This window comes from Protopterus annectens, chromosome 1.part1 (genome assembly GCF_019279795.1).
Source record: "Protopterus annectens isolate FY-2018-M chromosome 1.part1, PAN1.0, whole genome shotgun sequence".
NCBI classification, from domain to species: domain Eukaryota; kingdom Metazoa; phylum Chordata; order Ceratodontiformes; family Protopteridae; genus Protopterus; species Protopterus annectens.
Genome location: NC_056726.1, coordinates 184845811 through 184873021, shown reverse-complemented (window position 1 = coordinate 184873021; position 27211 = coordinate 184845811). Strand labels below are relative to the sequence as shown.

At 44.4% G+C, this 27211-nt stretch overlaps 1 protein-coding gene across 4 annotated transcripts in view; it reads left to right on the top strand.

The window, feature by feature from the left end:
- Positions 1 to 27211, top strand: part of UBN2 (ubinuclein 2) — a 2968476-nt gene that overhangs the window by 1218368 nt on the left and 1722897 nt on the right. For all 4 annotated transcript variants that reach the window (XM_044074031.1, XM_044074022.1, XM_044074006.1 and 1 more), the window contains one exon: positions 13627 to 13756. In XM_044074031.1, coding sequence (XP_043929966.1) covers positions 13627 to 13756 — 130 coding nt within the window. The remainder of the gene's footprint in view (positions 1 to 13626; positions 13757 to 27211) is intronic.

Below are 27211 nucleotides of genomic sequence, written 5' to 3'. Positions count from 1 at the left end.
CAAAAATGATACTGATTGCCCCAGACTGGCCCCGCCAGCACTGGTACCCAATCCTAAGGAACCTGTCTCAATACCCAGCCTGGACATTACCTCATATTCCTCACTTACTGTCCCAACAAAACAATCAGATCCTGCACAGCCAACTCAAGACCTTAAATCTGGCAGCATGGCGGATAATGTAGTCATTCAAAATACCCCTCTTTCTAAAGCGGTGATGGATGTTATTTTGGAAGCCAGGAGGCCTAGTACCAGAAAATCTTATGCTGAAAAATGGAAGAGATTCTGTGCTTGGAACCAGGCACAAGGGATGGACACGATTGTACCAAATATTCCTCAGATTTTGCAATACTTAACTGAGATGCTGAACAAAGGCCTATCCTTCTCATCAATTAAGATTCATGCCTCAGCCATTTCAGCTCATTACAATACAGAGCCACTTATTTTTTCTCATCCTTTACTAAGGCAGTACCTCAGAGGAGCCAAAAACTTAAGACCTCTATGCCTAAAAAACAAATGACAAGGATGGCTGAAGATCTAATAACTCTAATCAGGGGTAGCCAACCCCCTTCTAAGAGGCCTAGGACTGAAGTTGATAATGAATCTTATGATCAGGATTCTGATTCTTCTGATGATCTGGATTTGCCCTTATCTACTTATGAAGATTCTGATGCAGAGGACTCCATTCCCTCTGCTTCCCCTCCTGAGGATTTTTCTTTTGGGGAAACCTTACAGTACTCTAAGGGAGCATTTCCACTGGGAAAGCCAGAATTTTTCTGATTCAAAAAAGAGGCTTAGGGATTTATTTCTCCTACCTCAGCATAGGCCTTTAGCTATTCTCCTGTACTAGACATTGTTGATGCTTTTTCGGAATCTAGTTTGGCCCCTGATTCCCTCCCTCCTGCTCCCAAAAAACCTGGCAGATACTACTGGGTTCCTGAGTCCCACAAGTTCCTTTTTAAAAATCTTATTGCAGATCCAGAGACTATTTCACAGGGGCCCAAGGGCATTTAAGGCTTCTACTGCTAAAAATCCTACCCTTTCTGATAGAGACTCCAGGGCGCTGGATAGATGGGGTAAGAAGGTTTACACTTCTGCAACCTTGGCCATTAGGGCTTTAAACTGCCAGTTTCATATGTTTAAGTATCAGCAGCATGTTATTGGACTGCTTAAACAGAAAATGATGTTGATTCCTGACTGTGTGGAAAATAAAGAATTACAGGATTTAATGCATTCTGCTGAACAAGTTGGAAAACATACTTTGCAATGTGGTTTTGATTCATTAGAGGCCTCTTGCAGGGCTGCTGTTACTTGTTCTGTGCTCAGAAGGCATGCTTGGCTTAAGGAGCAATCTTTGCCTGATCATGTTAAAGCTATATTGTTGGATGCTTCTTTAAATCACGACCGCCTGTTTGGCAACAAGGCTGAGGAAGTTCATAAAAAGATGGAAGATAAATGATGAATCTGCAAACTGTTAAAGATTTTTTACAAGTTCAGCCTCCTAGATTTAGTAGGCACTGGCTCTCTAAGAATTGGTCCTTTCCAGCCCCTTCCAGGTCTTCTCAAGCCAAACCCAGACACAGCAAATACCCCAGGTTTCAGTCCCAGGGGACACACATAACTAAGCAGTGGGGGGCCTCCACTTCCAAATCTGGGAATAAGACTCTCCCTATGGTAAACTGTCTCAATGACTTTCTTTTAAAATTTCTACGCACTTTATCAACTGACTGCCCCTTTTGGGGGAAAGATTGCTCTTCATGCAAAGAATTGGAAACTCATTACCCAGGACAAATGGGTTTTAAATATAGTGTCCCAGGGATACAGATTTCACTTCCACATGTTGCCAACACCAAGCGGGTGGCCAGACCTACCCCCAAATCAGTGGGCAGAGGCCCAAAAACAAGTACTTTCTCTCTTAAGCATGGGGGTTATTCAACTGGTATCAGAAGAGGAAAAAGGACAAGGTTTCTACTCGAGACTTCTCCTGGTACCCAGAAAAGACAATTCATGGCATCCTATCCTGGACCTGTCTACTGTAAACACCTTTTTGGAGATTCCAAAATTCAGGATGCTCACTCATCACCAATTACTTCCTATGCTAGGCAAAGATGCCTGGTTTGCAGCACTAGATTTAAAAGAAACATACCTGCACATCCCAATCGGGAAATCTTGCAGAAGATACTTAACGCTTCAAAGCAGGCTACACACACTATCAGTTCTCTGTACTGCCCTTTGGCTTATCTACTGCTCCCAAGGGTATTCACAAAGTGCCTAGCTCCAGTTATTGCATTTTGCAGGCAAAGAAATATTCAAATATACCCATACCTGGATGGTTGTCTAATTCAGGCAGAATGCCAGGACATGCTTTTGAATCATCTGGCCTTTGTACAAAGGGTTCTAACTGTCTGGGGTACACCATAAACGAAAAGAAATCACACCTGGTACCCTGTCAACAAATTATATTCTTGGAAGCAAGCTTTAATACAACTTTCCAGATGGCTTACCTCACGCCAGTGAAACAAATTCATTTGATAACCTACTTCAAACAAGTGGCCACAAAAACCCTGCTATCTGCAAGACAAATATTGCAAGCCTTCGGGTTCATGGCCTCCTGCATTCTTCTAATTCCATATGCAAGACTGCATATGAGGAAGCTACAGTGGTATCTAAAAAGCTTATGATGTCAACATTCTCAAGACCTAGAAACAATGATCCCTATCATACCTTGCCTATGCTTCGAATTCCTTTGGTGGACAGAGGCCTGCCACGAAAACAAGGGACTACCTTTCACACCGCCCACTGCCAACCAAACCCTAACAGACACATCAGACTATGCATGGGGGACTCACCTGGTAGGGAAGTGCATTCAGGGCAAATGGAACCAAGTCAAATGCACCTGCATATCAATCAGAAAGAAATGTTAGCTGTGCAGAATGCTCTGACAGCCTTCAAGGACCACATTCTTCCAGGACAACTAATCATAAAGACAGGCAACACCACTGTTATGTGGTACATAAATAAGCAGAAGGGGGTACACATTCTTACCCCCTCTGCAGACTAGCCATGGCATTGTGGAACACAGCCTCGTGCTACCAAGTGCACCTACAAGCTCAATTCCTGCCAGGAAAATTAAATACACTGGCAGCCGAACTAAGCAGAAACCTCATGGACCCAAACGAGTGGAAACTGGAACCAAGGATTTTCAACATGTTGACAAGCAAATGGGGGAGCCCAGATATATTCCTGTTTGCCTCTCCCCAGAACTACCAGTTGGACATATTCTGCACAAGGACTCCCCACAAACAAGCCTGGAAAGTGGATGCTCTGTCCTTCAGCTGGAAAAGCCCGTCAGTCTATGCCTTCCCCCCTCTGACTCTGCTCTCCAAAGTACTACTAAAAAATCAAACCGGACAAACCAAGAATGATTTTGATTGCTCCAGACTGGCCGCGCCAACACTGGTACCCCCTCCTGCGCAGTGTGTCACCGTTATCTCCATGGCACCTGCCTCAGACTCCTTCCCTGCTGTCACAGCAGGAGAACCAGATTCTGCACCCTCAGCTTCTAACACTGAAAATGCAGCCTGGCTAATTACTTAATCTCTCCTTTACCATCCCTCAGCAAACCTGTGATGGATTTCATTTTAGAGGCAAGGAGGCCTAGTACTAGAAAACCTTATGCTGAAAAATGGAAAAGATTCTGTGCCTGGAACCAGTCTCAATGGATGAGCACAGCAGCGCCCAATTTACCTCATATTTTACAATACAACTGAGATGCTTCACAAGAGCTGTCTTTTTCTTGGAAAACAGCTTTCCTTTTAGCAGTCACTTCAGCTAGAAGGGTATCTGAATTACAGGCCCTTATGGCAGTGGAGCCTTTCATCATCTTTCATGCGGACAGGGTGTCCCTCATAACCAATCCATCCTTCATGCCCAAGGTGGTATCCAGTGTTGCTCTTAATCAGTCCATTCATTTGTCAACCTTCTTTCCCAATCCACAGAATAAAGGGGAATGGATACTGCATTCCTTAGATGTGCGCAGGCAACTTAGATTGTACTTGGACAGGACTAAACCTCAAAGAAAATCTGAACAACTGCTGGTGGCATTTGTTGCAGGGACAGAGGGGAAGGCTATTTCAAAGCCAACTATTTCGAAATGGATAAGCCATTGCATTCATTTCTGCTGTAAGCACCATTGAAAACCTATCCCCCAGGTATCAGACCTCACTCCACCAGGGCCACATCTACCTCTACAGCCTTTATCAGAGGCGTCCCTACCAGGGACATCCTAGAAGCTGCTACCTGGAGTTTTGTACATACTTTCACCAAGCATTATCATTTGCCATTTTTCTCTAAACCCAGAGCTGGCTTTGCCACTACAGTCTTGCAGGGCCTTATAGCTGGCCCTAATGCTGTCTAAATTCCTCCTCCCAACCATAGCTTTGGGAATCTACCCAAATGTAATGACTGCAACAGTGAAACACAAAGAATATAGCACAGTTGTGTACACTTACCATAAATGTAGATGTTCGAGTGTATTCACTGTTGTAGTCGTGGTTACCCTCCCTCCTGCCCCCTAATTTCTTTTGACTATACCTCTACTTTCCTTTACTATGCTTAAAAGCGTTTTTGGTGTATTTGCTTTTTTGTTGGAGGTATATCTTTACTTTTATATTTAATTGCTTCCCATTAGGAGGGCACCTGACATCTGGGGCAAAAAAAAAAAAACTGATGTAATGGCATCAGCTGCATGTTTTATACCCCTGACATCATGGAAGAAGGGGCAGCAACCGACACAGGACCCAAGACTTTGTTAATCAGGTCAAGTGAGGGCTACCTGCAAGCAGATATCCCAAATGTAATGACTGCAACAGTGAATACACTCAAACATCTACATTTATGGTAAGTGTACACAACTGTATTTCTGGAGATTGTAGATGATGATTTCTTGAAATCCAGCCTTACCCCGGATACTTTGCCTCCAGCTCCTAGGAAACCTGATAGGTACTATAGAGTACCTGCGTCTCACAAATTCCTTTTCAAGAATCCTACTGCGGATCCAGAGACCATTTCCCAAGGAAAAAAAGGGCATTAAGGCTACTACTGCCCAAAATCCTACCCCTTTTGACAGGGATTCTAGGGCTTTAGACAGATGGGGTGAAAAGGTATACACCTCTGCTACTCTGGCCATTAGGGCTTTAAATTGCCAGTTTTATATAGTATCAACAGCATATTATGGGACTAATTAAACAGAAAATGATGTTGATTCCTGACTGTGCAGAACACACAGATTTACAAGAGTTTATGCATTCTGATGACCAAGTTGGTAAACATACTTTGCAGTGTGGTTTTGATGCTTTAGAAGCATCTTGCAGTGATGCTGTCACTGGGTCTGTACTTAGAAGGCATGCTTGGCTTAAGGAACAAAACTTGCCAGATCATGTAAAAGCAAAATTAGTGGATGCACCCTTAAACCAAGAGTGCCTATTTGGCAATAAAGCAGAAGTCGTCCTCAAAAGGATGGAGGAAAAAGCTAAATCTATGCAAACTGTTAAAAATTTCTTACATGTACAGCCACCTAGATTCAGTAGACATTTGCCTTCAAAGAACTGGTCCTTTCCAGTCCCTTCTAGGCCCTCACTCCAAACCCAGAGGCAGCAGACTACCAAGACTTCAGTCTCAGGTTATGCACAGATCTAAGCAGTGTGGTGCTCCCACGTCCAAAGCAGGGAGTAGTAAGCTAGCCCCCTATGGTAAAATTGCACAATGACTTATCCTTAACTCCTCCCAGCCTTGATCAACTACTTGCACCTTTAGGAGGAAAGCTCGCCCTGCATGCAAAAAACTGGGAATACATTACCCAAGACATGTGGGTTTTGAACATTGTTTCCCTAGGATACAGATTCCACTTCCACTGACTAAGTAGATGCCCAGATCTCCCCCCAAACCAGTGGGCGGAGGCCCAAAAGCAAGCGCTCTCTCTCCTTAGCATCAAGGCTATTCAACCTGTCCCAGCAGAACAAAGGGGACAAGGCTTTTATTCAAGAATGTTCCTGGTTCCCAGAAAAGAAAACTCTTGGCGTCCTATCCTGGATTTGTCTATTCCCAACACCTTTCTGGTGGTTCCAAAATTCAAAATGCTAACTCTCCAACAGCTGCTTCCTATGCTAGCCAAGGATTCCTGGCTGGCAGCCCTAGACTTAAAAGAAGTTTACCTGCACATCCCCATAAGGGAATCTTGCAGGAAATACCTACGCTTCAGGGCAGGCTCTATGCACTTCCCTTTGGCTTGTCTACTGCACCCAGGGTATTCACAAAGTGTCTAGCTCCAGCCATTGCCTTTTGCAGGCAGAGAAGAATTCAGATTTACCCATACTTGGACGATTGCCTGATTCAGTTGGAATGTCAGGACTTCATATTACAGCATCTGGCATTTGTAAAGAGACTTCTAACTTTACTGGGGTACACCATCAATGAAATGAAATCACACCTAGTACCCTGCCAACAAAATTGTATTCCTGGGAGCAAGCTTGAACACAGCTTCCCAGATGGCATTCATAACTTCTGAAAAACAAATTTATTTGACAACCTACTTCAACCTACTGGCCAGAAAAACCCAGCTGTCTGCAAGGAAAATACTGCAAGCTCTGGGGTTCATGGCCTCTTGCATTCTGTTAATTCCATATGCAAGACTGCATATGAGGAAACCTCAATGGTATCTAAAAAAGTGTAGTGTGTCAACATTCTCAGGACCTTGAAACAATAATTCCTTGTTTAAGGGCAGAGTTCTTTTGGTGGGCAGAGGCCTGCAACCACAACAAGGGACTCCCTTTCACTCTATCCCCTGCCGCCCAAACCCTAACAACAGACACACATCAGACTATGCATGGGGGGCTCACATTGCAGGATAAGTGCATTCAGGGCAAATGGAACCCAAAGCAGATGCACCTGCGTATTAATCAAAAAGAAATCTTAACTGTACAGAATGCTCTGACAGCCTTTAAAGACCTCATTCTTCCAGGACAACTATTGGTATGGACAGACAACACCACAGTTATGTGGTACATAAACAAGCAGGGAGGAACCCATTCCTACCCACTCTGCAGATTAGCCATGGCTCTGTGGAACACAGTCTTGAGCAACCAAGTACACCTACAAGCTCAATTCCTGCCAGGCAAACTAAATTCACTGGCAGACTTAAGCAGAAATCTTATGGACCTACACGAATGGAAACTGGAACCCAAAATATTCAAGCTTTTGAGGAACAGATAGGGGACACCAGAGGTGGACCTGTTTGCCTCCCCTCAGAACTATCATTTGAGCAAATACTGCACCAGAACTCCCCACATTCAAGCTTGGAAAGTGGATGCCCTGTCCTTTACCTGGGAAAGCTTCTCAGTCTGTGCCTTTCCCCCTCTGCCTCTCCTCTCGAAGGTTCTTCTAAAGATCAAACAGGACAAGCTAAGGGCAATCCTGATTGCATGAGACTGGCCACACCAGCACTGGTGCCCTCTTTTCTGCAGTCTGACAGTGCTACAACCATGGCACCTGCCTCAGACCCCTTCCCTGCTGTCCCAGCAGGTGGGCCATATTCTGCACCCTCAGCTTCATATCCTGAACCTTAGAGCCTGGCTAATCGCCTGAGCTCACCTCTAGCATCCCTCAGTAAGCAGGTGCTGGATGTCATTCTTGAGGGAAGGAGGCCTAGTACTAAAAAATCCTATTCAGAAAAGCGGAAAAGATACTGTTCCTGGAGCCAGTCTCAGGGGATGGGCACAACTGTGCCCAGCTTACCTCATATACTAGATTACTTAACAGAAATGCTCCACAAGAGCCTATCCTTCTCTTCAATTAAGATTTGTGCCTCAGCCATCTCAGCTCATTATAATACTCAGCCACCCCTCTTCACTCATCCTCTGGTAAAACAGTTCCTTAGAGGGGCCAAAAATTTAAGACCCTCCCCAGGAGAGCTCCCACTCCAGCCTGAGACCTTAACTTTGTATTGGAAAAACTTACTCCCCCCCCCCCTTTGAACCAGCTGTTACAGCAAAGTTAAAATTCCTCTCTTGGAATACAGCGTTACCTCTAGCCATCACTTCAGCAAGAAGGGTGTCTGAACTGCAGGCCCTTATGGCAGTGGAACCCTTCATTGTCTTCCATGTGGACAGGGTTTCCCCTCAGGACTAACCCATCTTTTATGTCCAAAGTGGTGTCTACTGTGGCTTTAAACCAGTCCATTCATTTGCCTAGTTTTTTTCCTAATCCTCGTAATAAAGGGGAACGGATACTGCATTCTCTGCACGTGTACAGACAGCTTAGATTATATTTGGACAGGACTAAGCCTCTCAGAAAATCTGTCTAGCTGCTAGTCAGCTTTGCTGCAGGGGCAGAGGGCAAGGCCATTTCAAAGCAAACCATTTCTAAGTGGATAACACACTGCATCCATTTCTACTACAAGCACCATGGAAAACCTCCCCTACAGGGGATAAGAACACATTCCACTAGGGCTGCATCTACTACTGTATTTCTCAGAGGAGTCCCTACCAGGGACATCCTGGATGCTGCAGCTGTGGAGCTCTGTACATACTTCCACCAAGCATTACCACTTGCTTATCTTTTCTAAATCCATAGCTGGATTTGCCATAGTAGTCTTACAGGGCCTGATTGCCAGCCTTAATGCTTCTTAAATCTACCTCCACCCTTCCTTAGCTTTGGGAATCAACCTAAATGTGATGACTGCAACAGTGAAACACGAAGAACATGGTACAGTTGTGTACAATTACCGTAAATATAGATGTCCTAGTGTATTCACTGTTGCAGTCCTGGTTACCCTCCCTCCAGCCCCCTGAATGTCTTTGTTTTCACTTATCCTTTTTGGTTTGGCATATCTTATACTGTGTGTATTTGCTTTTTACTGGGGGTGTTCCACACTATTTAATTATTTCCTATCGTGGGGGGCACCTGACATCTGGGGCAAGAAAAACTGATTATAATGGCGTCAGCCGCATGTTTTGTACCCCTGACGACCTGCCGTCATGGAAGAAGTGACAGCATGTGACGCGGAAATCCCAAGACTCTGGTATTCAGGACGGTTGAGGGCTACCTGCAGGCAGATAACCCATATGTGATGACTGCAGCAGTGAATACACTCCAACATCTACATTTATGGTAATGGACATAACTGTACTTTCTCTCCCATCTACTTTCTGGTGACCCCATTCACTTGACTATATCATTAAGCTGATTGCTCAGCGGGCTTAGAAAGCTCCTGTCTCCATAGAACTGATTCCCCAGAGACCAGATAAGATTCTCTCTGCTCCTGAGGACTACTAACACTGTGCAAAAGGTTTAGCAGTAGATGCTGTGGTGGCCACCAAAAAGGAACTAGCTGAGAAAGTTCCACTGTTCATCCCCCTAACTGAGAGTCTAGGATGATGGACAGATTTGGAAAGCGCGTTTATGCATCATCGACCTTCGCCTTAAGATCCTTGAATTTTATGGCACATTTCACTAGGCTCCAGAGGGATCAGATCAATGAGATATCAGGCACCCTAGCAGGGGCTGTCTCTGCCGGGGTCCAAGAGAAATTGGCCTCCCAGTTAGCTACCCTGGAGTCTGTTTCCAACTTGTCCATGAGGCTCATTGCACATGCAGCTGAAGGGATGACCAGGTCAGCTGGTTCAGATGTTGCTGTTAAACAACATGCCTGGATGCACCTGTGTGAGCTTGCAGAGCCATTCAAGTCTTCCTTTGTAAGTGCTCCCTTTGATGGATCTTCTTTGTTCGGCCTCAAAGTCAGAGAAACTCTCACCAGGTGTGAGAAGGATAGGAAGACCCTGTCTGCACTGAGGAGACATTTTTCTGCCCCTCAATGATCCTATTCTAGAAATCAGAGGAGTGGAAAGATGTGGTTCAGAAAGTCCGAAGGGCCTTTCCAGGACACACATGATGGAGGCTCCCCTCGGGACAGAGGGGGAGCTCTAATGGAAACCGCCAACCTTGAGGCAGAGGTGGCCCATGGAATCAGGGTTCCATAGATTCTTTCTCTGCCAGCACTCCTGAAAGGTGGCCCGATTGCTTATCTCTGGAAGTGGTCAGGGGAAGATTTTGTGGAGCCTGGTGACAGATAACCACAGATGCTTGGGTACAGAGAATTATCACCAGAGGTTACTCTTATCACCTTCATTCTTTATCCAAGATCTCTAACAAGGCTCCCCGATGTTCCACCCAGTCAGAGGGAACAAGCAGCCTTAGAAGTCCAAAAGCTGCTAGAAAAGAGTCATCCAAGAAGTCCCACCAGACGATAGGATCTGGATTTTACTCAAGGTTCTTTTTAGTGCCAGAAAAGACAGGGGATTGGAGACTAATTCTGGATCTCAGCCTTCTAAACAAATTTGTTCAGCAATCCAAATTCTGGATAGTTGCAGTTCAGTCTGTACTTCCCTTTCTAGAGGAAAATGATTGGATGTGCTCTATAGACCTTCAAGACGAGTATTGCAACATAAATGTGGACAACCGCTCTAGAAGGTTTCTCCGCTTTCGGCTAGGAGCCAGTCACTTTCAATTCAGAGTGCTGCCTTTTGGCCTCACCATAGCCCCCAGGGTGTTCACCAAATGTATGGCAGCAGTAACAGCTCACATGAGACTGCACAGATTTTGGGTGTTTCCATATCTAGATGACTGGTTCATCACCGTTTCTACCAGGCATCTACTGCTTCAAGCAATAGGCTTCATTCTGCATTTGTTCGTGCACCTGGGCACAGTCAGTCAAGCAAAATCTCAGCTAAGCCTCTTTCAAGATCTAGAATTCATAGGAGCTTGTCTGAACATCCTCTCTTGTATAGCTTCCTTTCACAGCACAGATTACAGAAGATAAAATCCCAAGTACATCCTATTCTCTGCAGAAACAAATTTCCAGCGCTGCTAGTCCTTCAGGCATTGGGTTCCCTGGCAGCGACCATTAATCTGATCCCACTAGCGAGAATCCACATATGGCTACTACATTGGTTTCTAGCAACACAATGTTCTAGTCTAACCCATCCAATGACCTACCCCATTCTTATCACCAGTCGCTGAAAAAAAGACCTGTCCTGGTGGTTGGAGTCTGATAAAATCCTTTTAGGCTGTCTATTTGTCCCTTCTCAACTCTAGGCCATAGTGACCACGAATGCCTCCCAGATGGTGTGGTGGTGGGACGTTATCTGGGAAGGACAGTCCAAGGCACTTGGTCCCCGATAGAGGCCAGTATGCATATCAGTGTCCTGGAGGTGAGGGCAGTACTGTTAGCATTGCAAGCCTTTCAATCTGTCCTCCATTTAGGAACTATTACAGTTCAGTCAGACAACATGTCCATAGTCTGGTACATCAGAAAACAGGGTGGAACCAAGTCTTTACCTCCCTGTGTTGAGAAGCCCTCAGAATGTGGCAATGGGCATTTTCCTCCAACTGCTTTCTGATAGCAATGCACATCGCGGGCAGTTCAGATGTGATAGCAGACAAACTGAACAGATGCATTCTACTGCCTCATGAGTGGTCCCTCAATCCCAAATAATGAGGAAAATTTTTCGTAGTTGGGGCCAGCCTTACTGCAACCTTTTTGCATTACTCCAAAAGAAGTGCAGAAGCTACTTTGCCCTAAGAGCCGCTCTTCTCCTTGATTGGCCCCCTGGTCTCCTCTATGCCTCCCTCCTTCCCTCTAATTCCGCTCTTTCTCAAGAAAGCAGCCAGGTTGAGAAGTAAAGTGATCCTCATTGCACCCTGTTGGCCTCAACAAATTTGATTCTCCTTCCTATGGTTCACCGCCCATGGATTCTGGACCCAGTTCTAGACCTGCTGTCTCACCCTCAGGGCTGGTGCACCCCAGCCTTCAAAATCTCAAGCTGACAGCTTGGTTCCTCCAGTTCCGCTAGTCACCAGGCATAATGATATACCTTCCCCAGTGTGGGAAATTCTACTGGCTTCCCATGGACCATCCACCAGGAGAGGCTACCTTAGTAAGTGGAAAAGAGTTTCTATCTGGGCTTACGATAACTTTCTCTACCCTTCGCTCCTTTGGAAAAAGTTCTAGAATTTCTAGCCATTCTTTTTGATGAAGGGGCTTGTGTGTCCACACTTAAAGTCCAATTAGCTGCTATTTCTAACTTTGTAAGGGTTTCGGGGAGCTTCCTCTAATGTCACATAGATTATGTAAAGTGTTCTTCAAAGTAACCCTGCATTTAAAACCTCCGTTTAAAGACCTTCTACCCCATGGGGTCTGACCATTGTTCTTTAGTCACTGGTGCTTCCTCCTTTTGACCCAGCAGCGACATGTGACTTAAAGTTTTTTTCATGGAAAAAGCTTTTTTTCATAACTATAACTTCTGCAAGACAAGTCTCTGAGAGGCAGGCTTTAAGCTCAAAACCTTCTTACTTAGTTTTCCTTAAGGATAGAGTTTCACTCAGAACCAGTCCATCCTTTCTTCCAAAGGTGGTCTCAGATGTTAATCAAACCATAAACTTGCCTGTTTACTTTCCTAATTTTTCCAACAAAGGTGAATATTGCCTACATTTGCTGGATGTTCACAGACAATTAATTTTCTATCTCAGCAGAACTAAACAATTTAGGAAATCAGAATAGTTGTTTGTATCCTATTCTGGCCCAACTTTAGGGAAATCTGTTTCCAAAGTTACCTTGTCGAAATGGCTAAGAGATTGCATTTCTTACATAAATAATAAAAAGAATCTCAAGTTACCTGTGCCTGTGAGAGCACATTCCTCCAGATCAGTGGCCACTTCAGCTGTTTTCCATGCCAAGACTACTATGAATGAAATATGTGCAGCAGCAATGTGCGCTACTCCACATACCTTTATCACCCAATACAGATTGGATCTGGTCTCCAGGGGAAGAGCTTCCTTTGGTTCTGTGGTTCTCAGGAATATCCTTCCATAGGGCCAGCCAGGATCTAAAGTAGCTGGGGACTGTGCCCCAAGAGTCAAGAATAGGTGAGGATTGACATCATAAGATAAAGTTGTTGTCTTACCGTAATGTTCCATCTGTGTTGTCGGTCTTCATCTATTCTTCGCATCCCTCCTCCTTCCCCTCCTGTGAATTTCTGGAGGATTGAACATTTGTCCTGGGTGCTTTGTTAGGGTTCACCTTAGACATACCTTGTTTATATTTGGTTATTATCTGGCTGTCTACAAGTCTGCAAACTCGATTGAAGTAATGTAGAGAGGGGCATTGTGGGTAGTCTTAACTCAAGAGATTTTTGGCTGGTTCGAGCTGTATACCGGCGGAACTGGTTCAGAGGTTTGGAACCGACTACCCAAGAGCCAAGAATAAGATCGGCAACACATATGGAATGTTATGGTAAGAACAATATTTCTTTTTTTTTTTTCTTGTTGCTGAAAATCTGTATGCATAAATCTCTTAAGGTTTTATTTGTTAACCAAAAGGCATCTATTGTGACTTTTAGAATGTTTGGTTTGTTAGTTAATTTTTTGAGTGATTATCTTTCGAGTTGCTGGCCTGTGACCTAGACACTATGTGAGCACCTCTTTTTGGCCATAACTTCAGCCACCTATGGACAATTTGAATGCTAGAGCACTGATGTTATTTTTGGACTTATTGATCAGTTGTTTCTTTTTTGGCAGTATTGAACTGCAGCTGCAGGAGCTGAACCCTTCACTTAGTGATGGAGTCTACTCACATCTGGAAGCCTTTGTACCCTGCAATAGAGAAACATTGATTAAAAGATTGAAAAAACTTCACCTTAATGTGCAGGTAAGAAGATCAAGTGATTGTAGCTTTTGTTTCCATTTTCAGTCAGTCTTGTTAGTAAGAAATGTCCCTCTTTAACAAGCTTTCTCTTATGCTGAACAGATAGTGTTTCACAGCATTTTAGCTCACAGTTTTATGAATTAGTATGCTGTACTCTCATCTTCATGTCTGGTTTCTCCATGTTATTTTTCCTGATTTATGATCCAAATCTGATAAGTATATAAATACTTGTATAAAGAAAGATTTGGATGTTAGCATTATGAATGACTTGCAAAAGAATTATTTCACAAGTACTGGAATATGTATGTGTTTGTGTGGGTTTCCTCATGGTGCCCGGGTTTCCTGCTGCATTCCAAAGACTGCAGTCGGTGGATTGGACACACTAAATTGGCCATAGGTGTATGTATGTGTGGTGTGGAAGAACTGCGTCAGGGCTAGCCAGCCAGTGGTGTAAACCTTTGGTTTAGATGGTTGTTAGTGTTGATGTGACTCCCTGACCGTATGTGCAAAAATGTGACAGAGGTTGTGGATGATGGTGGTGGTGGAATATATGAAGTCTGTTGAAAGTCAATGCATGGATTAACCAGACAAAAAAATTGAATTGTTTGAACTAGTAACATTCAAAAGATTTATCAGGTTATCTAAAATGAATAAAGTTAGAATAATTTGCAATGTTCTTCATAGTTGCAGTAATAACTCTTTGTATTTCTTACCTTGCAGAACCCCTAGGCTGGACAAATCCTCCACAGTCTAGTGCACACAGCCTTCCAACGTCAGGATGTCTAAGTACTGTGAGGGTTTGTCATCTTGTTCCATCTTTAGTTCTTTCTTGCCATCAGACTTCAGTGCTACTGCAAGCTCAGTATGTTGGTTAATCCTGAAGCTAGAGATTTCAGACAAGTACTTTATTGGGGAAGTTTTTTTTTTTTTTTTTTTTTTTTTTTTTGGCAAACTGTTTTGGATTTCTGTAGGTGTCAGAAAAAGTGATCGAGTGTGGAAGACAAATTCCCTTAACTCACTTTGTTTATTTTGGGTGGGCCCAGAGCACAGTTTGTCCTCTTGTCCTTTTTTCAAATATGTGGCGATTAAACATAGCGTTGAGTCATCAGAAAGATACTTAGAACAGAAAAGGTAACTTTCTTGGCCTAGGCCTGTCCCTCCATATAACACGAGCAAAAGGAAGGAGAAGTGTCTGAAGGATAGTAGTGTTAAAACAACAACATAATTTCTGGTTCATCAGCACTCCCAGGTTAGTATAGTTGAAGGAGGCAAGGTGCTCGTGCATCCCCTTCTGAGAACATCCTTCATTGCCGAGGCTTCTCATGAGACCTGTAGGGAGGCTGCCATGCTAAGTGCTGCTGTATGACTTGTTTGAGCTGAGCAGCTTCAGCATTGGTCTGCTGTAGAGCCGCTGCACAGACACCAGCTTCCGCTGCCAAGATTTTGGCTACTGAGGGTAGAGCGCACCCTTAATTATCATTTGTGGAGGAGGTGCCTGGAGACCTAATCCAGTTGCTGGCTGATTTGTCTTGGGTCACCCCCAAACACTGGGCAAAACCTTTGAAGATAGGCTGTTGTTGGTTTGTCCCATTCTCCGCTGTATGGGATTAAAACTTGTCCCTCTCTGATCGACTCGCAGGACTTGCTCTGACTGCCTGAGGATCTTATGAGATCCGGACAGTATTACCATAAAAAGATCCTTTCTGCTGTAATCTCTTCTGTTTAAGAGAAAGAGACGCCCACCCCACCATAGTAGATGTCTGATTCTTCAGACTTTGAAAAAGAACACTTGGCATGATGAGCTGCTTTTGCCTGGGTCTTAACCCAGTTCTGAATCTAAAGATACTTTAGTCTCAACTTTACCACTTGAGGAACTTTCTTTTGGGGACATTTTGTGTAGAATGAAAGAGACCTTTAACTGTGTGGCTTAGAAATATCTTTAGTCCAAGAAAAAGTTCATGTAGTATTTTGGTTTTCCTGTGCCAGCCTTTAGCTCCTTCTCAGGACCCAATGAAACTAGATGATGATTTTCTTGCAGCTGGACTACCATTCCCCTGCCCCCAGAAAACCTTATTTCTACAGAGTGTGAGCCCCCTACAAGCACTTCTGTAAGAACCTGTTCAGGATCCAGGAGTGGTCTTTTCAGATTCTAAGCAGTTCACTGGGTGTTTATCCAGGAACTCCCTCATAAAGAGGAAGGCAGTGCTCTTGACTGCTTTGGGAAAAACCATACACTTACGCTACTCTGGCCATGAAAGTTCTGAACTGTCAGTTTCATATGACTAAATACCAGGAATCTCTCCTGGATCAAATTAAAATAAAAAGCAAAGGGGATTAAAGAGAAAGCTGTCCAAAAGGAAGTACTAAGCATATGCATTGCTAGCTCCCAAGTTGCCAAGCATTCTTTAAAATGTGGCTTTTGTGCTTTGAATGCATTCAGTAATGCATCTGCCTTATGGGGTCTTTTCAGGAGGCATGCTTGGCTGTGGGAATAACCCATATCCTTGCTTGTTAAAACTGAGATCCTGGATGCCCCTCTTGAAAAGGATTTCCTCACTGAACCCTCAACTGAAAAAATCTTTAAGCTCACTCAGGCAGGCAAACACTTTTTGCTTGTCCCCCTTCCAAAATTTTGTAGGAACTACTCAAGCAGCTTGGACTACTACACCAAGGTGAAGTTCTCATTACGCCTTCAGAAGTCACATTCTAGCCCTGCAGTATGGTGACCTTTCTAGGAGCAGATGTTTTGTGTTTCACTGTTGCAGTCATCACATTTGGGTTATCCCTGCCAGGGTAGCCCTCAGTCAGCCCGAATACCAGAGGCTTAGTATTTCTGCGTCGGCTGCCGTTGCTCCAGGACTGACGTCAGGTCATTAATGTTATAAATTAAGGCAGCTGACGCCATTACATCAGTCTTTCTTGCTGAGGAGCCCGAAGCAGTTCGCACGACTGCCAGTGGGCCGCTGCCTGAGTTTTTCGTTTCCGAAATTGAAGTTGAAGTCTTCTAAAGCTAATGACCCCATTGGGGATCCTTTTTTCTTGCTCTAACCGATGTCAGAAAAAGTTAACAATTGTCTTGCCTGTGGAAAGCAAATACCACAATGAGATTTTCATTCCTAATGCATCACTTGCTTAGGCCCAGACCATGATGTCACCAGCTGTCACTTTTGTGCTCTGTTCAACACCAGAACTATATGTTGTCAGGCCCTTATTGTAGCTAGATATTTTCGCTGTTAGTCCACGAATTCCGATACGGCTTCGGTAAGCCATCCGACAGCAGATCTTCCGAAAAAACGTAAAGATAAAGACAGAGACAGACTGCACAGGTCCAAAACTGCTGATGACACTTTCGTTAAGCTAGTCATCAGTTCTCCGGTCCTCAGTGAGGTGCTTTCGCAGCCCCTGATGCCCGCTTCTGTGGATTCGCAGGCCGCTATCGGGACCCTTTCTGAGTCTGGTATACAGCGAGAGACTTCATCGACTAAGGATCCTGCAGGTGTCTCTAACTTGGATGGGTTGTGACTGCTGAGCAGGGACTGGCTTCTGAGGAAGTACTTCGCACTACCGAGTCTCGACACAGACCGAAGACTTCCTTCACGTCTACCATTCTTTCGAAAACTACTGAGTTTCTAAGGCCCAGGGTATGAACCACACCCAAGAAACCGACGACCCAATCTCAGGCACCTGCTTCCTTGCCTCATTCTCAGATGCTTAAAATGGCAGAAGACCTCATAATGCTTATTCAGGGGAAGCCAGGCTACCCATTCCAAAAGAAAGAGATTTGTCCCCAGTAGTTTTATCTGAACAGGAGTCAGATGATTCTGATGCATCTGATTGTGAAGATATGCAACCCCTCTTAGCTTATGAGGATTCTGATGCAGAGGAGTCCATCCCTTTAGCCTCTCCACCTGAGGACTTTTCCTTTGGGGAAACCCTACATATACCTTAAGGGAACATTTCCAGTGGGAATGTCAGGACTACCCTCAGACAAAAAAACTCAGAGAATTCCTAAATCTTCCACAGCACAGACCTCTGGCCATTCCTTCTGTTGTGGATGATGTTTTTATGGAATCCATTTTAACTCCTGACACCCTCCCTCCTGCTCCCAGGAAACCAGACAGGTACTATAGAGTCCCTGACTCTCACACATTACTATTCAAAACTCCAACTGCTGACCCCGAGGTTATCTCTCAGGGACCTAAAGGAATTAAAGCAACTTCTGCTAAGAATCCCACCCCCTCAGATATGGATTCTCAAGCATTAGACAGATGGGGTAAAAAAGTATACACCTCTGATACCCTTGCTATTAGAGTACTAAATTGTCAGTTCCATATGCTGAAATATCAGCAACATACCATGGAACTCCTCAAACAAAAAAATATCTTCCTTTCCTACTTGTGCAGAAAATAGAGTTACAAGAGTTAATGCATTCTGCAAGTCAAGAACCACAGGAAACAACACGACGGAACCAGCGCTTCTTGAGCAAAATTGAAGTAAAACAAAAAAACAAACAAAAAAAAAGTTTGGTAAAGGGTAAGGTTTAAAACAAAGAACAAAAAACAAAACAAAACACAAAAAATCAACAACACAATGTTGTTTCAATTGACATTCACCCAATGTTAAAAGACTGCAAGTCACGATTATTAACTTAAAGACATTGACATTGCTGCTTAAGTATAAGGAGCACAATACAATAAAAGAAATCATTTTTTTTAATCATAAAAACAGTAGCCTAGTTCATAAGTCATCACACACACATGGGTACACAACAAGAAAACAAAAAGAATAATTTCAAAGCAGGAATGACGAAGTTGAAGAAAAAAGAATGAAAAAAAAAAAAAAAACAACGGCAACACTCTTTTTTTTTTTTAAAAACTTTTTACAACCTTTTTAGGAATTTTATTTAAAAATCACTTTACTGAGGGAACACAACCTTAACTACAGGAACAATTTAAAAAGTCTTAATAGAATAATTAGACAATTAACTAAGCAACCAAGTGGTTGCAGTAAAATTGAAAAAGAAAGCCCGGGAGCCGAGCTTTGAGCCTTTGGACTATTTTTTAGTGGCTTACTTGTTTTGTTTGTGTAGAACAGAACACTACTTGTTGGTACTGACCTTACCAACCAAACTTTTTTTTGTTGTTTTTTTTTTTTATTCATAAATTTGGATTGCTCAAGAAACGCTGGTTCAGTTCCGTTTCCTGCTGTGGTTCTTGCTATAAACCTGGAGGTTGTCCTGCATTGTTCTTGTTTGCTTATTCTGCAAGTCAAGTAACTAAGCACACCTTACAGTGTGGCTTTGACACCTTAGAAACATCTTGCAGGGCAGCAGTCACTGGTTCTGTCCTTAGAAGGCATGCTTGGCTAAAGGAACAGCCCTTGCCAGACCATGTCAAATCCAAATTATTGGATGCACCACTGCACAAATACAACTTATATGGCACCAAGGCAGAGTTGGTCTTGTAAAGATGGAAGAAAAAGCTAAATCTATGCAGATAGTTAAAGACTTCTTGCAGGTCCAGCCACCAAGGGTTCAGTAGGCATTGCCCCTCCAAGCACTGGTCCTTTCCTGCCCCCTCCAGGTCAGCTCAGCCCAGACCCGGGGAAGCAGGCCCCCCAGACAGCAGCCCCAGAAAATGCAGACATGTATGCAGTGGAGTTCCTCCTCTTCAAAACCAGGGAGTGCTAAGCAACCCCCTTTTATTTCCACACTCTACCAACCCCAAAAGGGTGCCCAGATCTTCCCCCCAAACCAGTGGGCATAGGCCAAAAAGCAAGTCCTTTCCCTGCTCTCGACGAAGGCAATAGAGCATGTTCCTGCAGAACAGGTAGGCCAAGGTTTCTACTCCAGACTCTTCCTGGTACCCAGAAAAGAGGGCACCTGGCACCCCATCCTCGATCTATCCATTCTAAACACTTTCCTGGTGATACCAAAATTCAAAATGCTCACCCTTCAGCATTTTCTACCTATGCTCTCCAAGGATGCTTGGTTAGCCACCCTAGACCTAAAAGAGGCTTACCTACACATCCCAGTCAGGGAATCTTACAGGAAATATCTCCGTTTCAGGGTGGGATCACTGCACTTTCAGTTTTCTGCGCTTCCCTTTGGCTTATCCACTGCTCCCAGAGTTTTCACAAAATACCTGGCTCCCACCCTTGCTTCTTGCAGACATAGAAATATTCAAATTTACCCATACTTAGACGACTGCCTGATTCAGGCAAACAGGAAAAGCTGCTAAAGCACCTGACCTTTGTAAAAGACCTACTGACCTCCCTGGGGTATACTGTCAATGAAAAGAAATCCAGACTAGTACCCACGCAAAAAAATTTGTATTCCTGGGAACAAGCCTGGACATGGCATCTCAGATGGCATTCCTTACACCAGAAAAGCAAACCTACCTGGCAACCTACTTCTCTCAACTAGCCAACAGACCCCAGTTATCCGCAAGGAAAATCCTGCAAGCTCTGGGGTTCATGGCTTCTTGCATTGTACTCATTCCATATGCCAGACTGCATATGAGGAAACTACATTGGTAACTAAAAAGCCTTTGGTGTCAACACTCTCAAGACCTGGAAACTCTTATACCAATGATACCTTGCTTAAAGAAAGATTTCCTTTGGTGGGCAGCATCATGCAACCACAACAAGGGACTTCCATTCTCACAACCCCATGCTGCCCAGACCCTCACCACAGTTACATCAGACTATGCCGGGGGTGGACACCTGGACGGCAGGTGCATTCAGGGCCTTTGGAGCCCAAACCAAATGCATCTGCACATCAACCAAAAAGAGATGTTAGCTGTTCAGTAAGCTCTGAAAGCCTTCAGACCCCTACTCTCCCAGGGCCTCTACTGATCAAAACAGACAAACACCACTGTGATGTGGTATGTCAGCAAGCATGGAGGGACTCACTCATACCCTTTGGCAGACAGCTTCAGCCATGCAACTACACCTGCTAGCGCAATTCCTGCCAGGCTTTCTAAACTCTCTGGCAGACAACTTAAGCAGAAATCTTCTGGACCCACACAACTGGCAGCTAGACCAAAGAACCTTCACCCTTGTAACCCAGAAATGGGGCACCCCAAAGGTCGACCTCTTTGCTTCCCAGTCCCACCATCAGCTCAGCAAATTTTGCACCAGGGAACCTCACAAAAAGGCCTGGAAAGTGGATGCTCTGTCCTTCCACTGGGTCAACCTCTAGGTGTATGCATTCCCCCCTCTATCGCTCATTATAAGAGTACTGCTCAAAATAAGGGAGGAAAAACCGAGGACAATCCTGATTGCCCCAAACTGGCCACGCCAGAGCTGGTACCCTCTGCTTCGAAGCCTGTCATCACTGCCACCATGGCATCTCCCTCAGATCCCAACACTCCTGACCCAGAGGAATGGAGAATTCATGCATCCCCAATTGCAGACCCTCAGTCTGGCAGCCTGGCTTATTCCCTGACCACTGCACAAGCTGCCAATCTAAGCAAACAAGTTCTAGATGTTATATGCGAGGCCAGATGCTCTAGCACTAGAAAGTCTTGTGCTGACAAGTGGAAAAGGTTTTGCACCTGGATCCAGACTAATGGAGCCAGAACTGCACAGCCCTCCTATCCTCTCATCCTGGATTACCTGGCTGACATACTACACAGGGGTCTATCCTTCTCTTCCATTAAAATTCATGCCTCTGCCATCTCTGCATAGAGCCACCTCTTTTCTCCCACCCTCTCATCAAACAGTTCCTAAGAGGGGCTAACAACTTGAGGCCACCAAGAAGAGCACTTACCCCAGCTTGGGACCTTAACTTTGTTTTGGAAAAACTCACCCTGCCCTCCTTTGAACCAGCAACGTTATCAGCGTTAAAGTTCCTCTCTTGCAAGACAGCCTTGCTTCTGGCAATCACTTCAGCTAGAAGAGTATCCGAGCTACAAGCACTAATGGCTGTAGAGCCCTTCACCATTTTCCATGCTGACAGAGTCTCCCTCAGGACTAACCCATCCTTCATGCCAAAAGTGGTGTCCAATGTGGCTCTCAACCAATCTATTCATTTGCCCACCTTTTTCCCTAACACACAAAACAAGGGGGAAAGGAATGTTCTTCGTGTTTCACTGTTGCATTCATTACATTTGGGTAATCTGCTGGCAGGTTGCCCTCAGTCGGCCTGAATTCCAAAGTCTTGGGTCCTGTGTCGGTTGCTGTCTTCTCTTCCATGACACCATTTTCTTTAGTCTTTCTTGCCAAACGGTGCCCGAAGCAGAAGCATTTTGCAAGTGCCGGTCGGCCGACTACTGAAATATTCGAGTTTGAGTTTCAGAACCGAAGTCTTCACTAAAGCTAAGTACCCCATTGGGGAAACTTTCTTGCTTTTTACAGATGTCAGAAAAAGTTAATAATTGTATTACTTGTGGGAAGCAAATACCTCATAAGGATTTCCATTTATACTGTATTCCTTGCCTAGGCCCTGATCACAATGTGCCTGGCTGTCGGTTTTATGCTAGATTTAACCAACGCACTATTAAGCGTCGGTATATTTTTGCATCAAAGTATTTTGGAAACAGATTTAACTACCCGGAAATGTCATCTGATAGCAATCCGACTACCGGAGTACATAAAAAATGCAAAGAAAAGGACAGAGAACGGCAGTCGAGATCCAAAACCGACGACGAAGCTTCTCCTAAGCCAGTCGCTGGTTCGCCGGTACTCAGTGAGGCGCTTTCGCAGCCCTTGATACCCTTTACCTTCGATTCGCAGGCCTCTACCGACACCCATGTGGAGTCCGGCATGCCGCAAGATACTCAAGGTATTGGACCGACAGATGTATCTCCCTCGAATGGGTCCGGAGCCGCTGAGCAGGCACCGGCTTCTGAGGGTGTATTCAGACCTCAACATTTATATATCAAACCGACGACAGCTGCAAAACCAAAGACAAAGGCAACTTCTAAAACTAAAATACCGATGCATGAGCCACGTGCACAGGCCTCTATGCCTAAAAAACAGATGATCAAAATGGCCGAAGACCTTATTACCTTGATCAGGGGTACCCATCCCCCTCCAGATAAGAGGCCGAGGCACGACACTGATTATGAATCTTCAGATCAGGTTTCTATTTCTTCTGATTCCTCTTCTGATCAGGAATTTTCTATACCTCCCTATGAGGATTCTGATGCTGAGGAGTCTATTCCACCTGCATCTCCTCCAGAAGATTATTCATTTGGAGAAACCTTGCATACTTTGAGGGAGCATTTTCACTGGAAGAGTCAAGACTTCTCAGAATCAAAAAAGAGGCTCAGGGATTTCCTTCTTCTCCCTCAGCACAAGCCTTTAGCCATTCCCACTGTTTTAGACATTGTGGATGATGTGTTTTCGGAGTCAGGCTTGTCCACTGACTCTCTACCTCCAGCTCCCAGTAAGCCTGACAGATATTACAGGGTCCCTGACTCACTTAAATTTTTTATTTAGAAACCCTGCTGCTGATCCTGAAACTATTTCACAGGGTTCAAAGGGAGTTAAGGCCTCAACAGCAAAAAATCCTACCCCCTCTGACAGAGATTCAAGGGCACTTGACAGATGGGGAAAAAAGGTTTGTGCATCTGCAACCTTGGCAGTCAGGGCCTTAAACTGTAAATTTCATATGCTTAAGTACCAACAACATGTTATGGGATTGCTGAAACAGAAAATGATGTTGATTTCAGAATGTGCAGAAAATAAAGAATTGCAGGAATTATTGCATGCAGCTGAACAAGTTGGAAAGCATATTTTGCAATGTGGTTTTGATTCCTTAGAGGCCTCCTGCAGGGCCACAGTTACTGGATCCGTGATTAGGAGGCATGCCTGGTTAAAGGAACAAAATTTGCCTGATCATATTAAAGCTAAATTTCTAGATGCACCTTTACAGCATGATTATCTGTTTGGTATTAAGGCAGAAGAGGTTTTAAAGAAAATGGAAGACAAAGCTAAGTCTATTCAAACTGTTAAAGACTTCTTACAAGTGCAGCCACCAAGATTCAGTAGACACTGGCCTACAAAAAATTGGTCCTTTCTTGTGTCAGATGGAGCTCAAAGGGGCAAATCCAGACACCCAAAGGGTTCCAGATACCAGGCGCAAGATTCATACAGGTCAAAGCAATGGGGCGCATCTGCCTCAAAATAAGGGGGAGATAAAGCGCAAACCTACAGAAAACAGTCCCAATGACATCCCTCTGCCTACACCAAGCACTTATCTTTTGACAGCACCCTTAGGGGGAAAATTAGCACTTTTTGCTCAAAATTGGCAGTTAATAACCCAGGACAAGTGGGTACTAAACATAGTATCACAGGGATACAGATTCCATTTCCACACCCTGCTAATGGCAAACGGTTGGCCAGATCTGCCCAAAAATCAGTGGGCAGAGGCACAGAAACAGGTTATGTCCCTCATGGATATGGGGGCCATTCAGACAGTACCAGAACAGGAAAAAGGACAAGGTTTTTACTCAAGACTGTTCTTGGTACCCAGAAAGGACATGGCCTGGCAGCCAATACTGGATTTATCAATTTTGAACACATACCTGGACATTCCAAAATTCAAAATGCTGACTTTGCAGCAGCTTCTGCCCATGCTGGGCAAGAATGATTGGCTGGTGACATTAGACCCAAGAGACGTACCTGCATATCCCAGTAAGACAGTCGTGCAGAAGATACCTCAGATTCAAGGCTGGTTTAATGCATTACCAATTATCTGCACTGCCCTTTGGCTTATCTACTGCGCCCAGGGTCTTTACAAAGTGCTTGGCACCAGTAATTGCATTTTGCAGACAAAGATGTATACAAATATATCCTTACTTGGACGACTGTCTCATTCAAGCAGAGAACAAGGAGACGTTAATTCGACACCTGGTGTTTGTGAAAAGGCTTCTAACATGCCTAGGCTACACAATAAACGAAAATAAATCACAACTGGTACCCTCTCAAAAGATAACATTCCTGGGTGCAAGCTTGAATACAACTGCCCAGATGGCTTACCTTATGCCAGACAAACAAAGGCAACTGACTGCTTACTTCAAACTGATGGCAACAAAAACCCAGTCTTCTGCAAGACAAATTCTGCAGGCTCTGGGCTTCATGGCATCCTGCATCCTACTAATTCCATATGCAAGACTGCATATGAAGAAACTTCAGTGGTACTTAAAAAGTTTACGGAGTCAACATTCACACAGTCTGGAAACAATGATTCCTCTCATTCCCTGCCTGCAGCAGGGGTTTCTGTGGTGGGCAAAGGCCTGTCACCAGAACATGGAACGGCCCTTCACTCTACCCCCTGCCAGCCAAACCTTAACAACAGACGCATCAGATTATGCCTGGGGGGCCCACGTGGCAGGAATTCAGGGTATATGGGCACCAAAACAAATGCATCTGCATATCAATCAGAAAGAGATGCTAGCTGTTCAGAGTGCCCTAACAGCCTTTAAGGACTTGCTTCATCCAGGACAACTACTGATAAAGACGGACAACACCACAGTCATGTGGTATATAAACAAGCAAGGGGGCACACACTCATACCCCCTTTGCAGATTAGCCATGGCACTGTGGGACACAGCTTTGACCTACCAAATACATCTTCAAGCTCAATTCCTGCCAGGTAAACAAAACACTCTGGCAGTCGATTTAAGCAGAAACATTATGGATCCTCATGAGTGGAAACAAAATCCACAAGTCTTCAGCATGATAACAGAGAAATGGGGGAGCCCAGACATACATCTATTTGCCTCTCCTCAAAATTATCAATTGAAAAGATTCTGCACAAGGACTTCTCACAGACAAGCATGGAAAGTGGGCGCCCTATCCTTCAGTTGGAAAAACCTATCAGTTTACGCCTTCCTCCTCTGCCCCTTCTACCCAAGGTCCTCCTAAAAGTCAGACAAGAGAAGCCAAAAATTATATTAATTGCCCCGGACTGGCCCCGCCAATACTGGTACCCAATCCTAAGGAACTTGTCTCAATACCCAGCATGGACCTTGCCTCACAGACCACAACTACTGTCCCAGCAAAACAATCAGATCCTGCACAATCAACTACAGACACTGGCAGCATGGCTAATCATGTAATCAGACAAACAACACCTCTCAGTAAAGCTGTGATGAATGTCATTTTGGATGCCAGAAGGCCTAGTACTAGAAAATCTTATGCTGACAAGTGGAAGAGATTCTGTGCTTGGAATCAAGCACAAGGAACTGATGGAGCAGAACCAAATATTCCTCAGATATTACACTACTTAACTGAGATGCTAGACAAAGGCCTATCTTTCTCATCAATCAAAATCCATGCCTCTGCCATTTCGGCTCACTACAACACAGAGCCACCAGTCTTTTCTCATCCTTTACTAAAGCAGTATCTTAGAGGAGCCAGAAATTTAAGGCCCCCTAGAAGATCACCATTACTTGCATGGGACCTCAATTATGTGCTGGAAAAGCTCACCCTGCCTCCATTTGAACCAGCTGCTACCACAGATATAGAGTTCTTATCATGGAAGACAGCTCTTCTACTAGCAATTACTTCAGCAAGAAGAGTTTCAGAGCTACAGGCCCTCATGGCTGTATTGCCTTTTATCATATTTTACCTGGACAGCGTGTTTCTGAGGACAAATCCTACTTTTATGCCTAAGGTGGTTTCCAGTGTGGTCCTTAACCAAACAATTCATCTGCCAACTTTTTATCCAAATCTGCAGAACAAAGGGGAGAGAATTCTGCATTCCTTGGACGTACACAGACAGCTAAGATTCTACTTGAGCAGGACTAAAGCTGTAAGAAAAAATGAGCAATTACTAGTGTCATATGCTGCAGGATCAGAAGGAAAGGCCATTTCAAAGCAGGCAATTTCAAAGTGGATAAGCCACTGCATCCGTTTCTGCTACTTACGCCATGGTAAACCTGTGCCCAAGGGCATTAGGTCTCATTCCACCAGAGCTGCAGCTACTTCAGCAGCCTTTCTCAGAGGAGTACCAACCAAAGACATTCTAGAGGCTGCTACTTGGAGTTCTGTTCACACCTTCACAAAGCATTACCATTTGCCTCTCTAAGTCCAGAGCAGGCTTTGCCACTGCAGTGCTGCAGGGCCTTATAGCCACACCTAATGCGGTTTATCTTCAGCCTCTCAACCATAGCTTTGGGATTCTACCCAAATATAATGACTGCAACAGTGAAACACGAAGAACATAGTACAGTTGTGTACACTTACCATAAATGTAGATGTTCATAGGTTCATAGGTAGGTACTAGGCTATTGGCCCTAGGGCCTATATAAGCCTAGCCAAAGGTACCCTGGCTTTCGCCACCCAAGAAAATTATCTTCCTGTGCCACTGTCGAGCAGAGCCACAGAAGTGATCCCCGGGGTGAATTTCCTATCTCCCATCCAATCATCAAGATTTTTCTTGAACAGTGCTAATGAGGAGCTTTGTTTGATATAGATAGGTAGTTTGTTCCAGAGTATGGGAATTCT